At 42.8% G+C, this 19,751-nt stretch overlaps 1 protein-coding gene across 4 annotated transcripts in view; it reads left to right on the top strand.

Annotated features, from left to right (window-relative positions):
- The window catches only part of KCNH5 (potassium voltage-gated channel subfamily H member 5), a 332,203-nt gene that overhangs the window by 158,222 nt on the left and 154,230 nt on the right, over positions 1 to 19,751 (top strand). For all 4 annotated transcript variants that reach the window (XM_075330810.1, XM_075330809.1, XM_075330808.1 and 1 more), the window contains 2 exons: positions 177 to 569; positions 6,904 to 7,333. In XM_075330810.1, coding sequence (XP_075186925.1) covers positions 177 to 569; positions 6,904 to 7,333 — 823 coding nt within the window. The remainder of the gene's footprint in view (positions 1 to 176; positions 570 to 6,903; positions 7,334 to 19,751) is intronic.

Here is a 19,751-nt window from a genome sequence, read left to right as displayed (position 1 = left end):
TTGCGTGTAACGGGGCCTTTAGGTGCAAGCCATACACTAGAATAGTCCATGTGTATCTGAGGAATGACGGCACCTAAAACTCTGCATTCACTAGGTCACAGAAGTAAATGACTGTATGTCTTCCGAGTATGTCTACTTGGACTATAACTAGTTTTTAAACTTTTTATCGCATTCAGGTTCTACAGCTGGGATCGGACATCCTTCCGCAATACAAGCAAGAAGCACCAAAAACTCCACCCCATATTATATTGCACTATTGTGCTTTCAAGACGACCTGGGATTGGGTGATCCTCATATTAACCTTCTACACCGCAATCATGGTTCCTTACAATGTCTCCTTCAAGACCAAACAGAACAACATTGCCTGGTTGGTGCTGGACAGTGTGGTGGACGTTATTTTCCTTGTTGATATAGTTTTGAACTTTCACACAACGTTCGTTGGACCTGGAGGAGAAGTAATTTCAGATCCAAAACTTATAAGAATGAACTACTTGAAAACATGGTTTGTCATTGACTTGTTGTCGTGCTTACCATACGATATCATCAATGCCTTTGAAAACGTGGATGAGGTAAGTGAGTGGCGTCAACATGTTAGAACAAATGTAAGATGGTAAAAACGGACAATGGTACACATGAGATAGTGGTCAGCCGTTTACGAGTACCAAACACCCGAGCATGGTAGTGCCGCGCATCACTAGTTACGAGAACCGAGCACCCGAGCATGGTAGTGCCCGCTCATCACTAGTTAAGAGTACTGAGCACCCGAGCATGGTAGTGCCCGCTCATCACTAGTTACGAGTACCGACCTCCCAATCATGGTAGTGCTTGCTCATCACTAGTTACGAGTACCGAGCACCTGAGCATGGTAGTGCCCGCTAATCATTAGTCACTGGTTACTGAGCACCCGAGCATGGTAGTGCCCGCTTATCACTAGTTACGAGTACTGAGCCCCCGAGCATCGTAGTGCCCGCTCATCACTAGTTACGAGTACTGAGCACCAGAGCATGGTAGTGCCCGCTCATCACTAGTTACGAGTACCGAGCACCTGAGCATGGTAGTGCCCGCTCATCACTAGTTACGAGTACTGAGCACCAGAGCATGGTAGTGCCCGCTCATCACTAGTTACGAGTACCGAGCACCTGAGCATGGTAGTGCCCGCTCATCACTAGTTACGAGTACTGAGCACCCGAGCATGGTAATGCCCGCTCATCACTAGTTACGAGTACTGAGCACCCGAGCATGGTAGTGCCCGCTCATCACTAGTTACGAGTACCGAGCACCTGAGCATGATAGTGCCCGCTCATCACTAATTACGAGAACTGAGCACCTGAGCATGGTAGTGCCCGCTCATCACTAGTTACGAGAACTGAGCACCCGAGCATGATAGTGCCCGCTCATCACTAATTATGAGAACTGAGCACATGAGCATGGTAGTGCCCGCTCATCACTATGAATCTTTACAAAAGTACAGATACAGAGACAACATGGAAATCTCCTAAAACCGTAAAAAAAAAACAACTACATCCATGGGAATAAAATATCGAATAATGCTTTGTCATCATCAATTTATATTTTTGCTTCATACCCGAAAATTGTTATTACTTTAGTGCCGATAGTGGGAGAATAAACCCAGATATAATATACTGGTTCAGTACTGGTCAGCCGTTTCAGGATCCCTCGTGGGGAAAACACATTAATTGGAAGCAATTTACAATGATAACACTCTGGGGTATAAGATGATATAGTCACAAGTAAACACTTGGCTTGTGCTGTAGGCCGGAGCCATCTCCGAGCTGTCACTCCATGACCCACTTCAGTGTGACACCGGCTGAGATAAAGGCTTTTAATGGTGTCCGGGAAGATAGAGAATAATAGCAGAGCAATGAATCCTCCACAGAGCGTTCCCACCTTATTAATATCGGCTATTTATACATTATTACTTACTATAACGTGTTTTCCCAGCTGTACAGGTCTTTAAGCCTTATAGAAACATCAACTAGGAAGGAGGGGTTTTTAATTCAATCTTCATGGAAAACTTTTCAGGTTTTTAATATTTTTTTTTTTTTATTTCAGCAATCAGTGCAAATAAAAATGAAATTGTAATTTTTGTTTTTTCCCTAGCAGTGATCAACAAGGCTTAAAAATCATAAATGGTAAAGGGAGACCATAGCTGATTAAGGGGGAAGAGGTCTACCATTAAAGAGAGCTATGATTGGATTATTATTATCTAAACCGAGCAGCTCCTCCAATAGATGACAAGGAGGACATACGGAGGACAGACGGATAATACACGGAGGACACATAGCGACACACGTAGGACAGACGGATAATACACGGAGGACACATAGCGACACACGTAGGACAGACGGATAATACACGGAGGACACATAGCGACACACGGAGGACAGACGGATAATACATGGAGGACACATAGCGACACACGGAGGACAGACGGATAATACACGGAGGACACATAGCGACACACGGAAGACAGACGGATAATGCACGGAGGACACATAGCGACACACGGAAGACAGACGGATAATGCACGGAGGACACATAGCGACACACGTAGGACACACGGAGGACAGACGGATAATACACAGAGGACACATAGCGACACACAGAGGACAGACGGATAATGCACGGAGGACACATAGCGACACACGTAGGACACACGGAGGACAGACGGATAATACACGGAGGACACAGTGATACACGGAGGACAGACGGATAATGCACGGAGGACACATAGCGACACACGTAGGACACACGGAGGACAGACAGATAATACACGGAGGACACATAGCGACACACGGAGGACAGACGGATAATACATGGAGGACACAGCAACACATGGAGGACAGACGGATAATTCACGGAGGACACATAGCAACACACGGAGGACAGACTGATAATCCACGGAGGACACATCAACACACAGAGGACACACGGATAATTCACGGCGGACACAGCAACACACGGAGGACAGACGGATAATACACAGAGGACACATAGCGACACACGGAGGACAGACGGAGGACGGACGGAGGACAGATGGATAATACACGGAGGACACATAGCAACACACGGAGGACAGACGGATAATACACGGAGGACACATAGCGACATACGGAGGACAGATGGATAATATATGGAGGATACACAGCGGCACACGGAGGACAAATGAATAATACACGGAGGACACAGCAACACACAGAGGACAGACGGATAATACATAGAGGACACAGCGACACATGGAGGACAGACGGATAATACACGGAGGACACATAGTGACACACCAAGGACAGACAAATAATACACGGAGGACACAGCGACACACGGAGGACAGATGGATAATACATGGAGAACATATAGAGACACATGGAGGACAGACGGATAATACACGGAGGACATCGCGACACACAGAGGACAGACGGATAATACATGGAGAACACATAGCGACACACGGAGGACACACGGAGGACAGACGGATAATGCACAGAGAACACATAGCAACACACGGAGGACAGACGGATAATACACGGAGGACACATAGCGACACACAGAGGACAAACTGATAATACACGGAGAATACAGCGACACACTGAGGACAGACTGATAACACACGGAGGACACATATGGAAGACACATGGAAGACACATGGACGACACACGGAGGAAACACAGAGGACAGATGGATAATACGTGGAGGACACATAGTGACACACAGAAGACACACGGAGGACACACGGAGGATACACGGAAGACACAGAGAAGACGCACGGAAGACAGATAGATAACACATGGATGACAGATAGATAACAAAAAGCGGCACATGGATAACACATACTGCCACACGGACACATAGCAACACACGGATAACACATGGCGAAACATAGAGGATACATAGCGACATATGGATAACACATGGTAACACACGGTAACACATGAATGATGCACTGATGACACACAGATGACATATGGTGACATGGTAACAAACGAATGACACACAGAAGACACACGGATGACACCACAGATTTTTGAAAATGAAGACAAAGAAAATAATGTATGTACTCTCCTTACTGTGTGCCACATAAATGATCCCAAAATAATTGAACATCACTAAACCTAAAACGTTTGTTTCCAACTAAAATAACTTGACCATCGTTAACGTCCCGTATTCCCGGCTAATTGTAGCCTGTGTTTCCATGAGCACTGGATAGCAACAAGGAATCGCACCGCAGGCGACATTTATCTTTTTGTTCTCGGCCAATTACTTCCTACACTTTTGTACTTTAGTATGATCCAAATATACGCTCAATCGAATGTAATGATGCTACAAAGAAATGTTTATGTCAATTGTGGAAAATGCCGTGCTGAGAATGCAGCGGGGTGGGGGGGGGGGGGTTCTCTTTGAATCCCACATTATAAAATGTACTGAAGGATCGTAGCACTTGCTAACAGGACAGGTCTGGGTGCGTTATTAGATTTCGCTTGTTCTTGGGTCGGCACAATACTTACAACTTTTTAACATTTATTTGTTGTGTTCTTGAGATTATGTTAACAAAAAAAGGGCAGAATATGAAGTAATATGATAAAATCCAATTAGAGGTCACTTCTGTGGTTATGCTAAGTGGACCATGTATACAATGCACTATTATTTCATATATTCTACTAGGGACCACTCCAGTCTGCTTCGGTTGCTATCCTGGTTCTGAACAGTTTGTCTCTGTGTAAACACTTTGTGTTCATTGCCTTTCTGCCAACAAGTGTTTCCTAGTTTGCCTTACCACCCGGCAGGTGCAAGTATAAAAAGCTTCCCCGGGCTTTCCTGCTGGTGATATTTCTGACGTGGACCCTGATTGGAACTACAGTCTCTTTGTGTTATGTTTCTCCTGGCAGATTATTACTTTGGTTTACCTTATTTTACTCTGCATCTTCCCCCGCATTCTTAAGACGGTACATGGAACCCTCAATGGCCACTTAGGCGGGCTTTGCACACTACAACATCGCAGGTGCGATGTCGGTGGGGTCAAATCGAAAGTGACGCACATCCGGCGTCACAGTCGATATTGTAGTGTGCAAATCCTTATTGATATGATTAACGAGAGCAAAAGCGTTGTTATCGTATCATCGGTGTAGGGTCCGACATTTCTATAATGCCGGTGCAGCGACAGGTACGATGTTGTTCCTCGTTCCTGTGGCAGCACACATTGCTGTGTATGAAGCCGCAGGAGCGAGGAACATCTCCTTACCTGCGTCCCGGCTGCAATGCGGAAGGAAGGAGGTGGGCGGGATGTTTACATCCTGCTCATCTCCGCCGCTCCGCTGCTATTGGCCGCCTGCCGTGTGACGCCACACGACCCGCCCCCTTAGGAAGGAGGCGGTTCGCCGGCCAGAGCGACGTCGCAGGGCAGGTGAGTGCATGTGAAGCTGCCATAGCGATAATGTTCGCTACGGCAGCAATCACAAGATATCGCTGCTGCGACGGGGGCGGGGACTATCGCGCTTGACATCGCAGCATCGGCTTGCAATGTCGCAGCATGCAAACTACCCCTTACCCTCTGTTTCAAAGTTAGATTCCCCCTTTCAGCCAACTGGGCGTGAACCACAGAATTTCTCGGAGGGCGTGGCCATGTTTTGATTTGCCAGCAAGAATGGAGAGAATGCAAATGTCCACAGTGGAGCTATGTGGTACATACCCAGTTGGTTGAAGGGGATATTTGTACCTTTAATTCCAGGGGGAATATGTTTGGAACGAAGGGGCACAGAAGAAAAAGAAAAACTGTTCTTGAAGCAATTGTATAAGATACTCAGAATAAAGAAAAAATCCAGTAAAGGAGAGAATGGCATAATAACCCATGGGATCAGCAGATGGGGTTGTCAGACCAATGCAGAACGTGCGGCTTTGTTTGTAGCCATGGAAGTGAGGCGTTTTTTCAGAAGTTTCTTGCACAAAAACTGTCCAATCATACCTGGGGTTTTCTTTAAATTCCTCATGGATTTTGGAGAGTTTCTGCCAGAGAAACTCCTGAGAAAAGAAAACTCAGCGTGATAATACCCTAAAGGGGGCTTTACACGCTGCAATATCGCTAACGATTTATCGTCGGGGTCACGGTGTTTGTGACGCACATGCGGCGTTGTTACCGACATTGCAGCGTGTGACATGTACGAGCGACCTACAACGATCTCAAAAGTGGTAAAAATCGTTGGCTTTGGAGAGGTCGCTCCAACACCAAATATCATTGTCTGGTGAGTAACGAGGTTGTTGGTGGTTCTTGCGGCAGCAGACATCGCTATGTGTGACACCGCAAAAGCGAAAAACATCTCCTTAACTGCCTCCACTAGCAATGCGGAAGGAAGGAGGTGGGCGCCGTGTGACGTCGCTGAGACGCCGCACGACCCACCCCGTTAGAAAGGGGGTGGTTCGCCGGCCAGAGCGACATCGCAGGGCAGGTAAGTCCGTGTGATGGGTGTTAGCGATTTTGTGCGCCACGGGCGACGACTTGCCCGTGACGCACAACCGACGGGGGCGGGTACGATCGCTAGCGATATCGGTACCGATATCGCAGCATGTAAAGCCCCCTTTAGAGTATAATGTCCATCCAGAATCTTTATTGACAGACAGCTGTTTCAGGGTTCTTGCCTCTCATCAGTGCAAAGTAAGGAGACTGGCTGGCTGGTCCTAGGAAGCATTGCATGGCCTATAAGTCTCCTTACACTATCTAGGATGATAACTTAAAAAGATACTTTCCCTTTAGGGTACTCATGGTAACAATGAGGTACATATAGTTTGGTGATAGTGGCATTGTTAGTACTTTATTATTTTGTATTATTTAGTATTTTTTAGTACTTTATCAATTTTTATACAACCGATTTACTAATGTTTTGTGTTTCCCAGGGCATCAGCAGCCTCTTCAGCTCTCTTAAGGTGGTACGACTCCTGAGATTGGGCCGTGTGGCCAGGAAATTAGATCATTATTTGGAATATGGTGCTGCGGTGCTGGTTCTCTTGGTCTGCGTATTTGGACTTGTTGCCCACTGGCTAGCCTGTATTTGGTATAGTATTGGGGACTATGAAGTTATCGATGAAGCGAACAATACAACCAAGAATGACAGCTGGCTTTACCAACTGGGAATAAGTATTGGCAGTCCGTATCGATACAATACCTCCGGTACTGGACAATGGGAAGGTGGACCCAGCAAGTACTCATTGTACATATCATCCCTCTACTTTACCATGACAAGCCTTACAACTATTGGATTTGGAAATATTGCTCCAACAACTGATGGAGAGAAGATATTTTCTGTTGCAATGATGATGGTTGGCTGTAAGTAATTATTTTCTTTTACTTATTGTATGTACTAATATATATGTTTTAATGTTTTACGCAATGACCATGGTGCCCAATTTTTGGGCACAGAAGTGATCAATATTACTGGCTTTGAATATGACTACTTGGATTTTTTATTCAGTGTGTATAGCTGCGCAGTGGCAGCACTATCAAAATTAGGATGATTAAAAAATAAATGAATGTTAGGAAAAAAATAAAATTATATATATATGTAGATATATATATACATATATATATATATATACACATACATACATACATACATATATATATATATATATACACACACACGCACACACACACACACACACACACACACACACACACACACACACACACACATATATATATATATAGTTCAAGTTGGAGAAATTATAGGGCATTGGTCATTGGCTAAAATGTGAAGCACATTAGAATAAAAAGTGACACATTAAGGATCAAAATATAATCCAGATTTGAATTCTTGCCACTAGGTGGCGATATAGAGTGTTAATTAAAGTGCTTTGTATTTGAACAGCTCCCCCGGTGTATTGGCATGGTATTGCTTGCAAAACTTGTTTAAAAGTGCCAACAATTAACTACATTTTCAGATACTATTTTTCACAATAAGGTAGGCAGTTTAGATTTTTTTTTTACAGATGTTTTATTTAAAAGGGCCACTGTTTCATGGTATAAGTAAAGCAGTATTTTACGCCATGAATGTGCTAAGTTAACTACAATTTTATGGTTTGACTTTGTGTTTAATCGTTTTTTTCTGAAATTATCGCCCCTGTAGATTAGAACAAATGATGGTCAATATATTGTGGTTAATATGTCTTGCAGCGACATTGGTCTTGGCTTTTATTTGTGGTTAGGGGGCACAAACATTTATTTTGCGGCTCTATACTACTTTCCTTAGAGAACGAACGGGCCGCAAAGGTTATCATGCCCTTGCCATCAACTATAGCCATGATATAACTGGTTTGAATTTATAAATTGCAATGAAGCAGCACTTGTGTCTTTTTTCAGTATCTTAAATTGTTGTAAGTTTTCAAAAAATCTTGTTCCCAAGGCGCAGTTTTAAATAATAATTTATATTCTAATAATTATATTAATATTGAATATATCACAATATTCTTAATAATAAGTCTAATATAATAATAATAGTAATAATAATATAATAATATAATAAAAAGTCTAATAAAAATTTTCTAATAATCATATTCTAATAATAATGATGATAATAATGATGATGATAATTAATATTCTAATATAATAATAATGATAATATTATAATATAATACAAATATTCTAATAATAATAAGCTAAACATATTCTAATATAATATTCTAAAATAATAATAATAATAATAATAATAATAATAATAATAATAATAATAATAATAATAATAATCTAACAATAATGATAATGATTATAATATTCTAATATAGTAAAAGTGATGATAATATAATAATATGCTAATAATAATGGTAATGATATTCTAATAATATTCTAATATAATAATAATAATCTAATAATAATGATAATAATCTAATATAATAATCTAATATAAAATGTTTTAATACAAATATTCTAATAATAATATTCTAATAATAATGATGATAATGATGATGATAATTAATTTTCTAATATAATAATAATGATAATAATATTCTAATATAATACAAATATTCTAATAAGCTAATAATATTGTAAAATATTATTATAAAATAATAATAATAATCTAACAATAATGATTATAATATTCTAATAATATTCTAATATAGTAATAATGATGATAATATAATAATATGCTAATAATAATAATGATAATGATGATAATATTCGAATATTCAAATATAATAATATGCTAATAATAATAATATTTTAATAATACTAATCTCATAATATTCTAATAATAATAATAATAATAATAATAATAATAATAATAATTCTGCTGTTGGTGTCTGATTTTGGCTGCGTTGCAAAAGTTGCACTGACAGAGCAGCAGCCAATCGGTGAGTACAGCGGATGACAGATGGTGAGCAAGGCATTGGTTTTTGGGGTTTTTGTTATATGTAACAAACTGCAGCCTGGGGACTAAGAATTTTTGAAAAGGAACAAACCCCTTTACATAGAAAGCTGTGTTGTAGTTAACAGCCAAATATTACCAACAAACGTTTGTTGGTTGAATCATTGCTCATTAACGGGAAAAAAACATCCCAGACTACATTGGCGGTGTTGGATTTTTTTGGCTGATTATACAGCCAGCGCTCTTCGACGGCCCCCAAAAACCCAATATTTCCAATCAGTGTCTAGAATGATACCAAATGTTCATAAGTCAACCATTAATCGAAACACACCATCATTCCTTTCACTGATCCAGTAGGTGGTTGTTTCTATTGGTTGGAATTGGCTGACTTCTCTAATATGTAAGGAGGATCAAGCCCCTTTGGTCGTTATGTGTCGCCTTTATGCCCGAATAGTCAGTTTAGCATTGCTCTTGGTAATCTGAGTTGGATGGATGGATTCATGGGACTCCGGTCCATCAGCGAGGTCAGGTCAGGTCCACTAGACGAGAGGTTTACAAATCTCTAACCTTCTGGGATCCCTGGTAAGGTTTCGATTGACTGGTGGTGAGCCGTCATCTGTGCATCAATGATGAGGCCTTAACCTACCCAACCATTCAGTCGCCGTGCCGGAAGACCCGGAAGGTAAGAGATTTCCAAATTTGTCGTCCAGTCACCCAACAATACTGACCTGGTCAAATTGATCCGGTAACTCTATCGTATGTTGCCAGTATCACCTTCCATTGTAGCAGAATCTGACCAATCCCAGAGGACTTTCCATGCCGTATCTTACATCATATACTCTATCAGAAGAGCGTCTTGTCCTCGTCATTTACTTAGCAATGAATTCTTTTACTAATCTGCTAAACCCCGATCCATCCAGTTATGATGATAAATGATTTAATCAGATAAAACCCACTACTAATGTTTTATTGATATAAGAAGCGGTAGAGAATCCTCGGAGTCATTTTTCCGGCGTGATTTCAATGACTTGCATTTAGCGTGCACTTTGCAATGATTTATTATTACGTGTAATGGATCTTGATTGCTCTGATTGAAGCAGATGAGACTCGGATTATATTGTGGAGTCGCAATCCATAGAGTAGATTTCCAATGCTGGAGCACAATGCAATGATTTGCACAATAATCTGTGAGTGAGTATACCGAAGTATTGCGGCAGGAAAACTAGACGGCACATTTTGGGGTCACATTGATTACAGGCTCGTTTAGCTCCGTTCTAGACGTATATGTTTAAATCAATTGGTTTTAACTGTGGCATTAATGTATGGAATACTTATAATTATAGAGACACTTTAGTGCGATCTGTCACAAGATATTATAACCCAAATTACGTAAATTATTAAAAATATATCTTAGACCTGATGAGGCTGGTGCATATATTTTGATAATCCATGTCAAAATGGCTGTATAATATTTTTTTATGCTTAAACTCATCTATGCTTGTCTAACCGTATTGACAGCTCCTCATTGTCCCTCCTCCCTGCTGCAGCTAAATCTCCACTCATCTCGCTTGATTGCTCCTCAGTGTCCCGTCTCCATCTCTTGAATCTCTGCCCATCTAGGCTGATTGCTCTTCATTATTCCTCCTACAAGCTGCTGCTAAAACTTTCCTCTACTAGCCTGACTGATAGCTCCTCAGTGTCCCTCCTCCCAGCTCCTGAATCTTCACCCATCTCACTTTATTTCTCCTCAGTACCTCTCCTCTCTGCTATTGAATCTCTGTCTATCTAGCCTGATTGATAGCTCCTCAGTGTCCCTCTTCTCTGCTGCTGAATCTCCACCCATCTCACTTTATTGCTCCTCAGTGTCCCTCCTCCCAGCTCCTGAATCTTCACCCATCTCACTTTATTTCTCCTCAGTGCCTCTCCTCTCTGCTATTGAATCTCTGCCCATCTAGCCCGATTGATAGCTCTTAATTATTCCTCCTACATACTGCTACTGAAACTTCTCCCATGTAGCCTGATTGAAGCCCCTCAATGGCCCTCCTCCCTGCTGCTCAATCTACACCCATGTCGCTTTATTGCTCCTCAGTGTTTCTCCTCCCTGCTGCTGAATCTCTGCCCATCTAGCCCGATTGATAGCTCCTCATTGTCCCTCCTCTCTGTCCTTGCTGCTGCTGAATCTCCACCACTCTAGACTGACTGATAGCCCCTCAGTGTCCCTCCTCCCTGCTGCTCAATCTACGCCCATCTTGCTTTATTGCTCCTCAGTGTTTCTCATCCCAGCTGTTGAATCTCTGCCCATCTATCCTGATTGAAAGCTCCTCATTGTCCCTCCTCTCTGTCCTTGCTGCTGCTGACTCTCCACCCATCTAGCCTGATTGATAGCGCCTCAGTGCCCCTCCTCCCTGCTGCTGCATCTTCACCCATCTCACTTTATTTCTCCTCAATGTCCCTCCTCCCTGCTGCTGAATCTCTGCCCATCTAGTCCAATTGATAGCTCTTCATTATTTCTCTTACATGCTGCTGCTGAAACTTCACCCATCTATCCTGATTGATAGCTCCTCATTGTTGCTTCATCCTGCCACTGCTGAATCTCTGACCTCCTAACCTTATTGATAGCACCTCCATGTCCCGGCTCCCTGCTGCTGACTCTAAACCCACTTAGCCTGACTGCTGTCTCCTCAGTGTCCCTCCTCCCCGCCAAGATGTCACAATACTCAGTACAAGCTGCAGCTGTCAATCAGGCTGGGTAGGAGGATACTAAATATACCTGGCCTCATGAGCTTTTGCACGCTTTAGCCAGACTCATATAATGCTCGTTATAATATAAAAGACTATACAGCATTTCTGATGTGGATTTTCACAGTAAGTACATCAGCCTCTTCAGGTTTAAGAAATTTATTTAATATTTTAAGCAGTTTATATTGTAAAATCTGGGTAATGATCCAATTTGCAAAAAAGCTTGATTAGAAAGGTCCTACCCCATAGCAGCAGCGCTTATGGTGTGTGGATATAATGCAGCATTACCTGTATAGCCCCAGATATATCACCATATTATTTTCCCTTCTCCCTCTTCCCCTGAAGGAAGCTGCATAGATGGGACGGCGTCCTGCTGCTGACAGCGCTGTCTATTATGGGAAATATGTCCCAGGCCCCCCGCCGAAAACGCTGATCGTGTCACTCTCATCACTTCTGAGCCCTTCAGTCAAATAGGAAGGGCCCCGTGGGGTCAAAACAGATTTCTTTTTGGAGAATGTTCACTATCGGAAAGCCTCGAACCTCCAAACATACCATTTTCAGAAAAGCCTGGGGAAGTGGAGCTGTTAAATAAAATATCCCGGCTAAATATAGCAAGAGTGACATTAAAGGCAGCTGACAGCATTTAGGAACACACTGCAGACGCTTCGTACTGCCAAGTGCTGCACTTTTAGCAGAAAAGCTGAAATTCTGATGGAGCTGGGGGTGAAAGCTATACATTAAATTGTTGCATTTATCAAATTGTGCTAAATAATGTACATATATATATGCATAGCTTGTTATTGGTGCACATGCATCCAATCCTCCTGTTCTGTAACTTACCATTTACTCCTTTTCATAAGTGCTTAGAATTCTGCCAGCACTATAGGTGCTAGAACTCTCCTTCTGCTATTCTCCACTTTCAGTCCAGAGCAGTCTGTTTTGCTGTATTAAACCTATAGAAAAAGGGAGCCATATAATCACCAGTATGGTAAGATAAAAGATTTATACCTTATTAAACATTAATACAGACAGGAAAAATAAATATATACATAGGGCGGCACGGTGGCTCAGTGGTTAGCACTGCAGTCTTGCAGGGCTGGGGTCCTGGCTTCAAATCCCACCAAGGATAACATCTGCAAGGAGTTTGTATGTTCTCCCCGGGTTTGTGTGGGTTTCCTCCGGGTACTCCGGTTTCCTCCCACCTCCAAAGACCTACAGATAGGGACTCTAGATTGTGAGCCCCAATGGGGACAGTGTTGCCAATGTATGTAAAGCGCTGTGGAATTAATAGCGCTATATAAATGAATTATTATTACATAGTGAAAGTGCATTATGCAGACTATGAACTAGCTAAGGTGCCAGCGAAAATGCCAGTATCCTTAGGGGGAGGATTCCACCTCTAGTGGGGTGTATACATGAAAAGTGCTCAGCATAGGAAGATCACTCAATCAAATACAGAAAATTATGGCACAGCAAAAGGTTTATACACTCACCCATTATATTCCCCGTTGGCATGTGGCAACTCAGTAACCCTGACGCACGTTTCAGGTGGGCTTCCTCAAGGGGGTCACACTAAGCTATGTCCTAGAGATCTTAAATACCCTCTTTCAATGGTGTCTACAGCTGGCCCTTTAATTAATAACGCATGCACTGTCATGCCTACAGTGTCAGGTGTGGGTTGTATGCAGTTTTACAGACTGGAGCCCATGAGCAGAGAGAAACATGCTTTCCCATGATTTCTGGAATCTGTCTCTGCATGTCTGCTGCTACAGATGGATTGTACTTTACAACAGGCAGTGGACAGCAATTTAGACAGATAGAAGACACAGAATGGCCGAAGCTTTGGAGGGATTTTTTAGGGAGTGAGACAACATCATTTTTAAATAAAGTGATTTGCAGATTATCTAATTCTATCAAATGAGATAAAGTTGTCTGAAAGTAGAAAGACCATTGAATTCACTAGTGAAACATACTGGAGGTTTTTGCAGGCATCAATGACTGTCATGAAGGTGTCAGGATCTGTGGAAACTCCAGATTCTCGCATTCTGTCTTAACTTCTCTGATATCTGTGATCAGCGCAGGGAGACTCGGGTGTCAACCCACAGACTTGTAGGTCATAGGCAGGCTAGCAAGAGTTAATCTCTGCTGGGCTGCTTGTTAATCTCCTTTAGGCCGGTTTCACACATCCGGCTTTTCGCCGGTTTGCCGGATCCGGCGCTCTCCCGTACAGACAATACAGTACAGTGACAGCGCTGTAACTTCCGGGTCACATGCGCCGGTCACATGACAGCACGTGACCGGCGCTTGTTGCGCTGTCACTGTACTGTAGTCACTGTATGGGAGAGCGCCGGATCCGGCAAACCGGCAAAAAGCCGGATGTGTGAAACCGGCCTTAATCACATGCTATGGGAGAGCCAGTCCCATTTGCTCCCCTCCTATATATGCTGGCTGGACAGTTCCATTAGTGCCAGCTATAGTTTGTCTATACTGGTCTGGAGAGGTGGTTTGATCCAGATTTACTGGTGGTTGTTGTGCATTATTGCTATGATTGGTTGTGGTGTTAACCCTTGTTGTCCTGTGTTGCTATATTACTTCTCTACTTAGTTTCTTACTATCTTTTCCTGTGAGTTTGCAGTGTGCCGGAGTTTTGTTTTTTCACGGTGTCTAAATTTATGTTGCCATCATACTCCTGTTCCTTCCTTCCCTGGGCATGTGGGGGGACACACATTTGCTCCAGTCAGGAGAATAGCCAGGCAGGAGACTCGGGCATCTCCACCATTAGGAGTAACCCTGAGGACAGGGATAGCCTACTGTTCCCTTGCATGAACGACAGTCTGTAAGCTCGCTATCCTGTAGTCACATCTGGCATTTGATTCAGTCTCCACAATAACAACCAAACTTAATTTGATATTTTTCAATTTATATTGACAATAATAGAACACAACATGTATGCCTTGAATAGGGACTGAGCATTGGTCACAAACACAGCCACCTTCGTGTTAATGTCACTGCATTAAGGATCCATGGCTCTCTAATGTACCATATTCCAAACATTATTAATTAGATGTCCAGAGAGTGACCTGCCTGTACGCTTAAGGGTAATGTATAGAAATGAGCGAGGATTTTCACAAAAAGTAAATTTAGCAGAGAAGCTATTTTCTACAAATCTGTCCCATATTATGTTCTGGGGTCTCTACAGTCTCCAGAGCGTAACAAAGGCAAGATGTAAAAAATAGACCTTACCTCTCACCTTTCTCCGGGACCTCTGTTCTACACCATCAGCTGTCCAGTCCTGGCTGCATCTTCTCACTCTAAAGCCCGCTTTACACGCTGCAATGTATCTTACAATGTGTCGGCGGGGTCACGTCGTAAGTGACGCACATCCGGCATCGTAAGGTACATTGCAGTGTGTGACAGGTATGTGCAATTGCGATTGAACGAAAAACCGTTCATCGCATACACGTCGTCCATTCCTCATGAATTGAACGTCAGATTGTTCATCGTACCCGGGGTAGCACACATCACAGTGTGTGACACCCCGGGAACGATGAACAGATCTTACCTGCCTCCTGTGGCTCCCGACCCACAATGCGGAAGGAAGGAGGTGGGCGGGATGTTTACGTCCCGCTCAGCTCCGCCCCTCCGCTTCTATTGGCCGGCTGCCGCATGACGTCGATCTGACGCTGAACGTCCCTCCCACTCCAGGAAGTGGATGTTTGCCACCCATATCGAGGTCGTATGGAAGGTAAATACGTGTGACGGGGGGTAATCGTTTGTGCGGCACGTTCAACAAATTGAACGTGCTGCACATACGATGGGGGCGTTGCAAATCGCATACGATATCGTATGCGAAATTGCAATGTGTAAAGAAAGGCTTAAGCCAGGACTTATGACTGATGAAGCCCTGTTACAGGTGTATCATGCTTGACAAACAGTCCTGAAGTTTCCGGCTGTAGAAGGTTACAGCGTTTGGCTACACAAGCTGCTCTCTAACTTCCCCTTTTTCCCTGCTTGGGGTTTATTCCTTTCTCTTTAGGACCCTGCAGATTTCCTCACTTTTTCAGCTGTTAATCTTCAGAATTTCCCTTTGTGTCTTTAAATACCCTCACTCCCCCTTACTTTGTGCTGGTGATAGGTCTGATACCCTTACAAAGTCTTCAGTGCAAGCAGTCAGCTTGTATTCATCTGGAGAAACTTTGTTGTTGTTTCAGTTTCTCTCCCTGAGTGATCTAGAGATAAATTATTTGTTTACTTTTCCCCTGTTTGTAATCCCGGTGTCTTCTTTAGAGCTTAGTGGGTTTGACTAAGCACTCATCCCCTCCGCTCCCTACTTAGGGCATATTTCAGGGTCAGCCAGGGCCAGGTATCCTGCTCAGCGCATAGGTGCGGATCCTATCTAGGGCGGTGCGAGAAGCCAGGGTCCAGCAGTAGGCTTGGTCATGGGTCACCACCTTCCCTAGACACAGGGTTCCCCTTCCCTTTCACCGATTGCTTGGTACTTCCCTGTACCTAACATGACAGGCCCAGAACAGTTCAACATATTCGTGGACAGGGTCACAGCGCACGTCATGACGTAATACCTTTTTCATTTTTTTTATCCTTTTGTTAGCCATTTATGGTTGGCTGAATCTACATGGAAGCGAGCTACAAAAAAAAAGCCTAAAACTTTGAAAAATGTGAATTTTTGTAAAGATATTTGCCCATCTCTAGTAATATTTGGTGAAAGAACCAAACCTTGGGGGACAATAGCTCCATTTTACAGCTCTATAGAGCACTAGAACAAGTCCCGCATCCTACCCAGTATTATGTAAACAGTAAAAAAAAAAAGTATAAGCAAATAGGAAAGCAAAAATATATAAATATGTTTTGCTTCTTTAAGTCACACTGTAATAAGGGAGATTCTGAAGCTACAAGCAGTGTAGCTTCAGAGTGCAATAAGCAGGCAAACCACCAGAGGGCAGTAGAGAAGTCAATAAACCAGGTCAGCAGCAGGAGGTCTCGTCAATAGTACCAGGATAATCAAATCATGGTCAGGTGATAGCCGAGGGTCAAAAGCCGGGAAGTCACATATGCAACAGAGAGGAGTGACGAAGCTGAAGTTAGGAACGAGGATGCAAGTCAGATGCTGTGAAGTCCAAGTACAAACAAGGGAGGAGGACAAACAGTTTGGGACCGGGATAAGACAAACAGGGATGGGTACACGGTAGACAGAGGCAGTTAGTCAGGGAATGGGACAGACGGATGAACGAGGAAAGTACAGGTCAGAACCAGGTAGCTGGGAGGCAGGACAGATCAGGTAACTCACCAGAGCCAGTAATACACGCTGCAGAGCATAAACTATCACTGGCACCGGAGGTGCAGCACCAGGATATAGTGTCCCGGAAACCGGGTGAGGCAGGGAGGAGTTAACCCCTGACATGACCAGGCCGGAGCTGGGTGAAATAGTCAAACCACAGTGGCCAATACAGCCTTAGATCATGACACTTTATCACTACATACATAATTAAACTTGAATGAAATCTGAGCGTCTTCCTGCAATACTGCAAAATAATTGATTTTTAAGATTGTGTTTTTGATTTTTCTTGATGAAACAAAATTGAACATTTCTTAATTATTTTTCTAAAACTATATAAAACTTATAAAGTCGACTCCCAAACGAAGCGAGTGATAATAATGACGCTCAGATTGTATTAGTCAGCGTGGACGGCCGCTTTCCCCAGCTCTACGTAGGATGTGTTGAATACCATCCAGTCTCCATATTGACCATCTGCTTCAAAGGCTAAACAGCCATCTGTCCAAGGCTTTATGGGATTGACTTGTAGTAAGTACATATCACTTCAAACTATCAAACGTTACAGGCTTTCTAGTTATTTTTAAGTGTTTGATGCCCATTTTAGTATATTGCCTTATTCCAACAAGCCTCCCTATTTATAGAAGCAAATATGGATTGTAATTCTAAAATATGAGATTACTTCGGTATAGATCGATAATCCCAGAGCTACATAGCAAAAATCTAATAGTGGCGCCCTATCAACCTGCAAATATCATATATACTTAAACCCTCCTATATAGATTAATATAGAAACAGAGAAAAACATAAAAATAAACACCTGAGTAAGAATGACTATAAAATATAACTGTCCACTAGGGGCGGGAGCAGTGGCGTAACTAAAGTTCAATGGGCCCTGGTGCAAAATTTGGACATGGGCATCCCCCATCCCCCTGTTCCTGCCCCGCTCGGAGTACAAGATAATTACGCTGACACTTGGCTCTTTCCCTTAGCACCCAGCTTTCCCATTCTCCGATATCCCAATATAATATCCGATATTATAATGCATCTCACAGTCCTCCATATATTATAGTACACTCCCCATAGTCCTCCATATATTATAATATACACCGTGTGCAGAATTATTAGGCAAGTTGAATTTTTAGGCAATTATAATACACTCTCCAGAGTCCTCCATATATTATAATACACTCCCCATAGTCCTCCATATATTATAATACACTCCCCATAGTCCTCCATATATTATAATACACTCCCCATAGTCCTCCATATATTATAATACACTCCCCATAGTCCTCCATATATTAGAATACACTCCCCATAGTCCTCCATATATTATAATACACTCCCCATAGTCCTCCATATATTATAATACACTCCCCATAGTCCTCCACATATTATAATACACTCCCCATAGTCCTCCATATATTATAATACACTCCCCATAGTCCTCCATATATTAGAATACACTCCCCATAGTCCTCCATATATTAGAATACACTCCCCATAGTCCTCCATATATTATAATACACTCCCCATAGTCCTCCACATATTATAATACACTCCCCATAGTCCTCTATATATTATAATACACTCCTCATAGTCCTCCATATATTATAATACAATCCCCATGGTACTCAATATATTATTTTAAACTCCCCATAATCCTCCATGTATTATAATGCATGCCCCATATAACTGGCACTGGGCCCCATAGTGGTAACGTGGCCTGCTGCCATAGGTGGTACACCAGTTTGTGAGGTCCTCGGGCCCCCTGAACCCCCGGGCCCAGTCGCAATGACTACCCCTGCGACTGCGATCGTTCCGCCCCTAGGCAGAAGTAGAAGTTATCCATTGTCCGGACAATGTATATGTTATAAATCTACATAAAAATTGACAGTAGGTGAAAGGGTAGGTCATCTCAGAGTCACAGCTCCACCTTCACCTGCGATGTCTGCTTCTGTCACCAGGCACTGCCAGTGATAGAGACAAGATCGGGACCAGAAGCTCTGGGAGGCACAGGCTCTGTCCAGCCACAAAGGCTAGTCTGGCTGAGACCTGTAGAGAGGCCCAGTCTGGCAGTATGGGTGTTTGTGCTGTCCAACAGGAGTAATAAGATCCCTGCTATGGCACAAACCCTACAGCACCAAGCTCTAGTAAAACTCCCACTTTACTGCTGAGAGTTGCCAGTTATAGTTTATATTAGTTCTGGTTTACTTCTGTGCTTTAGGTCTTGCACAGCCTATGGTATTCTCAGTCTGACCTTGGATAGTTTACTGATGAGTAGAGATGTTTGAACCCGAGATCCGGTGTTTGTAAGAGACTCAGACTTTACACAAAAAACAGAGTTTGGG

Source organism: Anomaloglossus baeobatrachus, chromosome 12, assembly GCF_048569485.1.
Source record: "Anomaloglossus baeobatrachus isolate aAnoBae1 chromosome 12, aAnoBae1.hap1, whole genome shotgun sequence".
NCBI lineage: Eukaryota > Metazoa > Chordata > Amphibia > Anura > Aromobatidae > Anomaloglossus > Anomaloglossus baeobatrachus.
This window is presented reverse-complemented; position numbering and strand designations above follow the sequence as displayed.